Source organism: Magnolia sinica, chromosome 5 (genome assembly GCF_029962835.1).
Source record: "Magnolia sinica isolate HGM2019 chromosome 5, MsV1, whole genome shotgun sequence".
Taxonomy (NCBI): Eukaryota; Viridiplantae; Streptophyta; class Magnoliopsida; order Magnoliales; family Magnoliaceae; genus Magnolia; species Magnolia sinica.
The window spans coordinates 109,066,675-109,073,002 of NC_080577.1; the positions used below are offsets into that span (position 1 = coordinate 109,066,675).

General features: G+C 41.1%; 1 protein-coding gene across 1 annotated transcript; it reads right to left on the bottom strand.

The window, feature by feature from the left end:
- Window positions 1–226: 226 nt before the first annotated feature.
- LOC131246649 (acyl carrier protein 1, chloroplastic) lies at window positions 227–5,473 on the bottom strand. Its single transcript, XM_058246997.1, has 4 exons — window positions 5,284–5,473; window positions 1,694–1,795; window positions 1,429–1,551; window positions 227–593 (listed from the first exon to the last, which is right to left on the bottom strand). Exons 1-4 carry the CDS (start codon window positions 5,347–5,349, stop codon window positions 459–461), a joined length of 426 nt encoding a protein of 141 aa, XP_058102980.1. The 5' UTR covers window positions 5,350–5,473; the 3' UTR covers window positions 227–458.
- Between the last annotated feature and the right edge of the window lie 855 nt (window positions 5,474–6,328).

Genomic DNA, 6,328 nt, shown 5'->3' on the forward strand with positions numbered 1-6,328 from the left:
CAGGTACGCAACATCTCACACCCTAAGCCTACTCTACATAAACTTAGACCCAGATTCCTAGCCTGACTTTGGCATCGGAGGGTCCCCAGCACTAGCCAAGGTCTCCTTTATCCTTCCCTTGTGAAGGCTACAGGGCTTGGTCTGAGTGCTCCGAGCTTCGCAAAAGTTGAGCCAGATTTTAGCATCAACAATATATATATATATACATGAAGAAGCAGAAGAAGGGTAGTTTCTCTCAATAGGGATGGCCTTTCCAAAAAGTTGGACACACGAGGTCTCTTGATTCTTTTCTCAATGGAAAAATAAAAATAAAAATAAATGCATTGCAACCCTAAAAAACTATTTTTCTCACCAAATCCAAAACTGCTACTTTCACTCTCTTTCTAATACCTGTCTCTCTTGTTTCTCTTCTCTCTCTCTCTCTCTCTCTCTCTCTCTCTCTCTCTCTCTCTCTCTCTCTAAGCAGCCTCAGATTTCTTCTGGACCAGCTTCTCTATCATGTCAGCAGCTTCTTGGACGTTGGTGATATTCTGAGAACTCTCTTCTTCCACACTGATCCCGAACTCTTCTTCCAGGCACATCACTATCTCCACCTGCATCATCATCATCATCATCATCATCATTTAAGCCTTATCCAAACTACCTAAGGTCAGCTACATGAATCTTTTCCAGCCATTACACCCCATGAAAGGGCATATCCCCCATTCATAACAACATAAACCATATCATTCCATCACTGGCACATACCCAAAAGAAAGAAATTTAATGGATTGTTTTGCTAAAAGGAGTTGCCCAGTTTTTGGTGAATGCCATTCATCTACTGACCTGTTTGGATACCACCCCATACAAATTTGTTTAAATGTGGATGCTTATTTCTAATCACCCTTTGTACAGCCGGTGCTCTGATAACTGGGGCTTCTGCAGTGCAGCCGATCATTGGTGGGTCCTACTAGATGAATGGCATAGATCACCACAGAAGGCTAGCCTTAATATTACATGCTCCACACAAAATCATAGAAATATGGAAAATTGTTCTGAAAAATAGGATTTTGCCCCGTTTGTCATCAATGATGGGCCCACCGGATGAACAATCTAGATCCCCACAAATGGATTGTCAAAAGTAGCGACTGGACAGTCTAGTTGTATGCAGGGGGCCTGCACATGGATTAAAAAACACGGCTGGCAGAGTCCATGGCAATTGGAGAAAGTCCAAATGACAGCTGGGACTGTTCTGAGGGATAGGATTTTCTTTTAAAAAAATTGGATTCCATTCCATCTACAGAGGGATCAACAGACGAACTGTCAAGATAATTGAAATGCAAGCTCTCCCACCCCATCCGGCCCACCAAAAAAGAGAGCTCCATACAAATTTTCTTTATTTAGTCCTACGGATGAGAACAAGTGAGGAGGAAGAGAAAAGCATCATACCGTGTCAAGGGAGTCTGCACCAAGAGCAGAGAACTTGGACTCTGGATTGAGTACAGATTCGGCAGGCAAGGCCAGTTGCTTCCTCACAATCTCGCAGACTTTGTCAACTGTCTCCTTTTTGGCCTACACACCCAATTGCAAAACCATTCATTTAAACATAAATAATATCTTCAGCTTGCTCCCATTTGATTCTATCATCAATAGTTCAAAAGAATGCTTGATGCATCAGGAAATATATACAAGAGGAGAGAGATGAGGGGAATACCGCACAACAGATCTGGAATCGGGAGGTCCGCAGAGATGGGAAGCTGACGTTCTTCACCCTGCCAACAGAGACCAACCTTAAACTGGAAATCCTTCCAGCTACCTGCAAAAGCCATTAAAATAGGTTTTACACATGTAAAAAATATGTTCAACTGATAAATCCTATCTTACCCATTAAGCAAGAAGAAGAAGAGTTTATTCCTGTTCTTGGATTGATTGATTGAGGAGAAATACAGCTAAAGAGAGAGACGCAGGAATTAGAACAGTGCATATCATCAACCCAAGAATGGAGGATGGTAGTGTTTCAAGAGTGCGTATCCTCAACCCAATAACATAGGAAGAATGCTTGAGCTTTCAGTCTATCATTAGGTCATAAATTGAAAGGATATGGTAATCCTATGGATGATTTCTCTAGTTATTCGTCTACCTGCCCAGGTGAAGGCCATTTTTGGACAAGGCTGTTCATATGGTAGGTGTTATTGTGGATGGGAGGATGCTATAAGTTTTGCCATGCTGAATAATTCTAGCCTTCAATCAATTGGCTGAAAGCAGATGATTAAGAAAAAGTCAAGCAAGCATCCATCTGGACAAAAGGCCAGAGATCAGTTAGGATTGTTGGCAATATATTTTCACAAAGAATATAAATACCCCTCCTCTTCCGACCACTTCACTTCCTTCTATGTTCAAAGTTCAAACCCTTGGTTTTTTTCAAACCCCTTCCATTCTCCTTCTCTACACACTCCCATTCTTTATTCATTTGTTCCCTTTTTTCTTATATCTTAATTGAGATTTTAAACTCAAATGAATTAGGAATTCTTGATTGAGAAAATCTTTGATTTTTTCCAAGTTGGAACCATTCGTCTGCATCCTTCCTTTTTTTTCCATTTTTTAACTCCATGCGCCAAATCACAGTAAATATATTTTTGAAACATTTTTAACTCCATGCACCAAATCATATTTCTTTTCCTTTTCAGAGAAAAATTTTCCCCCAATTGTACTTGTAAACCTACACAGTGGCACTGAGAAACGAGGCAGTCAAAACAGCTATTGTCTGGTCCACATATGAGCTTACGAGAAGATTTATTACTGTAACTACAAAAGACACCATAGAAGCAAAAAGAGACAATGGGATATATATGAAATTCCACAAAACACATTCAGACAAAAAGCAGGAACAAAACAAACAGCTTGTCACTCAGACAAGAAGAAGAACAAAACAAACAGCCTGTCATTCAGACAAAAGAAGAACAAAACAAATAGCTTGTCATTCATAAATTCATCGAACACATCCAAGCCACTTCTTTCAAAACACAGCAGGCCAGAAACTGTTCTAATTAAATATACCAAGTCAGCATGGCGAATCCAATAAGCCAATCAATACTGCATTGTTCAATAGAAACCCAATCTTGAATTATAATTAATACCTCAGAAACCATAAAAACATCCCATACTTAAATAAGATGAAATCCCATCAGAAGAACTAAAAGAAAAATGCAGAACTAAGGCCTTTCCTGATTACTTCAATTAGCAAAATTCAATTGTAGTTGCAGATGCTCAAAAAATCAGATTTCCAAATTAGAAAACACTCCACGAACACGAGTGAGGCCCACCATTCAGTGACGCAAATTGGTCATCTGCCGGGCTAATTGTGCATAGAGAATGGACATGTGGGCGCGCACGAAAAGGAAAATCCCAGTCATAGACTGGGTGGGCTTTTCCAGTTGCATGTGGACAGCTGGCAATATTTTGCTTTATAGCCATCCACTTGCAGGCCAGTACAAAAGGGCAGATTTCAGATGGGGGCTCAACAAGGTAAATCGTCTAGATAAATGAAAGGTAGATCCTCCCTGTATGGAATGCTGTTCTGAAGTGAAACACCATCACTTCAGACCGAGCAGCAAAAGTATTACTTAACACAAATACCACCACAAATCAACATAAATGAGTTGAAAACACCAGATCCTGGGCCTATTCAACTACTTAAGAGCCAGAAAAGCAAATTCCAAACTCTAAATCAGCTCCAATCCACCGGAAGTGCGAGAGATAAAACAAAAGAGGGCAGAAACTACAACTCAATCCTCCCCTGGCAACTAGACTATGCTGATTGGCAGAAATTGTAGTTTGAAAGAACGCTAAAACAGTTTACTAAAACAAGTGACTTGTTCGAAGGCTATTCTAACCAGCCTTAATGGTGACAAGAAAGCCTATTCTAAAACCCCAAACCAACACCTTAGACCAAAACAAAAATCTCAAACCCAAGAACAGCTTGAAACCCATGAAGAACGACAACGAAAGCAACAAAACTTAACTCTCTCCCAAGTACTACAATTCACCGAAAAGCAGAACCAACTGAGAAAAAACATGCAAAATAACCCAAAGTAGACAGGCATTTCCTATATTCTGACTGTCAATCTTCTGAAAGCAAACTCCACCCCCCCAAAATAATAATAATAATAATAATAATAATTAAAAAAATAATAATTTTAAAAATAAAAAAAATTCAAATATGAGTTGAGCAGGTTGAAAATCAAAACCTACCCATCTACACACACGCACATTCGCCAATCTCCAGGCACCCTGATTATATCTCCTGGCTAAAAAATCAAGGCTCACATTTGCTAATCTCCAGGCACCCTGATTATATCTCCTGGCTAAAAAACCAAGGCTCACATTTGCTAATCTCCAGGCACCCTGATTATAACTCCTGGCTAAAAAACCAAGGCTCACATTTGCTAATCTCCAGGCACCCTGATTATAACTCCTGGCTAAAAATCAAGGCTCTTTCACTCCTGAAGTAGGACAACGCACAAAACAAACAGAAGGCTAAAACAGTTAAATTTTTATTTTTATTTTTTAAAATCAATTGGTTTTGTAGACTTTCCTCGCCTGATGAGCGGAACACCTGATTTTCGAGGCAGAATCCTGGACCCTGGAATATGATCTAACCATTGCGGCCCGCTGGATGCAGAATCCGGACCTCGCACGCATGTGCTCGCATGCAGAAGTGCAGGGCTCTGCGTGCGTGTGAGCTTAGCAAACCTCATCACAAGAGATCGAAGGAGGGTGGATAAAAAAGCAAATCTGAGATCGCTACCAATTACTACAATTCTCTGACGAGCAGAAACTAGGGAAAGCGAATTCGAATGAAAAAGGGAAAAAAGAAAAGCCATTTTCTCAATCCAATCTTCTGTAATGCAGACCCTTTCTCTAGATCTAACAAATCTCGATGAAAAAGGAAATCAATAGAAACGAATCGGAACGCCTCAGGAACCACGGAAACAGATCTCAGGACCTAAAAGAGTAAATTTTTTTAAAATTATTTATTTATTTTAAATTGCGACAAATCAAAGAAGAAAAGCAACAGCTAGAACTACTGAATACTGAAATCTATTAAGAAGCAGAAACTACAATACGTGAACGCAAATAGCAAATGGAAAAAGCAAAAAGCATTTTCTCACTCCAATCTTCTGATCTAGGTTTTGGATTTGATTGAGAAATCGTAGAAATCGGATCTAAAACCCTAGAAAAGCTCAAAATCCATCAAAACCGCCAGAAATGAAACAAACGAGCTGCAGATCTGAGATCTCTCACCTGACTCCGATTCGCTTGCTGTAACGAAGATCCGAACCGGATGGAAGTCGCAGAGACGGAGGCCATTGATGCAGGGGCTAACGAGAGAGGGAGGGAGAGGATTTTCACGGAAAATGAAGGGCGAAAAGAGAGCTCGAAAGAGAATGAGGCAGAAACCTGCTATTTGTAGGGTTTTAGAGCGGAACAGAAGCGCGTGTGGTGGCCATGCACTCCAAAAGCCTATCTACTTGCTGAGAAGCAGGTAGCTTATCATTGGTCCTCGTGTGGCGCCCACCTGCCACGTATGTCGGAGATCTCGAGCGTTTGTTTGAGGATCATCTCACGAGATCGGACGGGTGAGGTGGGATCGCTTGTTCTGTAGGTAGGAGGCGGGTTTTGTTGGCCTGCCATGAGCCGGTGCAACAAAAAACTATCTGTGGCCCACCGTGATGTTTTAGAGACATCCAGTCCGTCCATCATTTCTCCAGATCGTGTTAGTACGTGAGTATTAAAAATCATGCTAATCTAAAACTTAGACAGGACACACCACAGGGAACACTGGCGATGGAGAAGCCCACACAACAAAAACCTTACTGGGCCCGCCGTAACTTTTATAATCCATCCAGACCGTTCATAAGGTGAGACTCACCAGGATAAAGGGAAAACTAAATATCAACAAGATAAAAACTTCATAAGGTGTGGCCCACTTGAATTTTAGATCTGCATATTTTTTTAACGTCCTATCATGAGCTGGATCGAATAATGAACGGAGCTTATTTCACACGCACGTCACCGAGGCCCCCACAGAGCTGTTTGGCAGGGTGGATTGAAAGGGATTGAATGGTATTAGGGTGGATGGCATGGATTTCTAGGTAATGATGTGTTGTCAGTGGATTGTCTTGAAATCTATGGGATTGCTATATCCCTGGATTGCTGTATCCAGTCTGTTTGGCACGCCCGGCCAATCCCGGGATTAAACCTGCCCATCCCTTCCAATCCCTCGAACCAAACAAGTCTCAGGCAAATTTGAATGGATTAAGGTGGATTGGATGGGATTTAAAGGTAA

What these genes read in the sequence shown, in the direction of transcription:
- LOC131246649 (XM_058246997.1), bottom strand. Translation starts at nt 5,349, where the DNA reads ATGGCCTCCGTCTCTGCGACTTCCATCCGGTTCGGATCTTCGTTACAG. An exon ending in AGCAAGCGAATCGGAGTCAG is followed by an intron (nt 1,796 to 5,283) that starts GTGAGAGATCTC and finishes TGGCTTTTGCAG; the next exon opens with GTAGCTGGAAGGATTTCCAG. An exon ending in GATTCCAGATCTGTTGTGCG is followed by an intron (nt 1,552 to 1,693) that starts GTATTCCCCTCA and finishes TTGGGTGTGTAG; the next exon opens with GCCAAAAAGGAGACAGTTGA.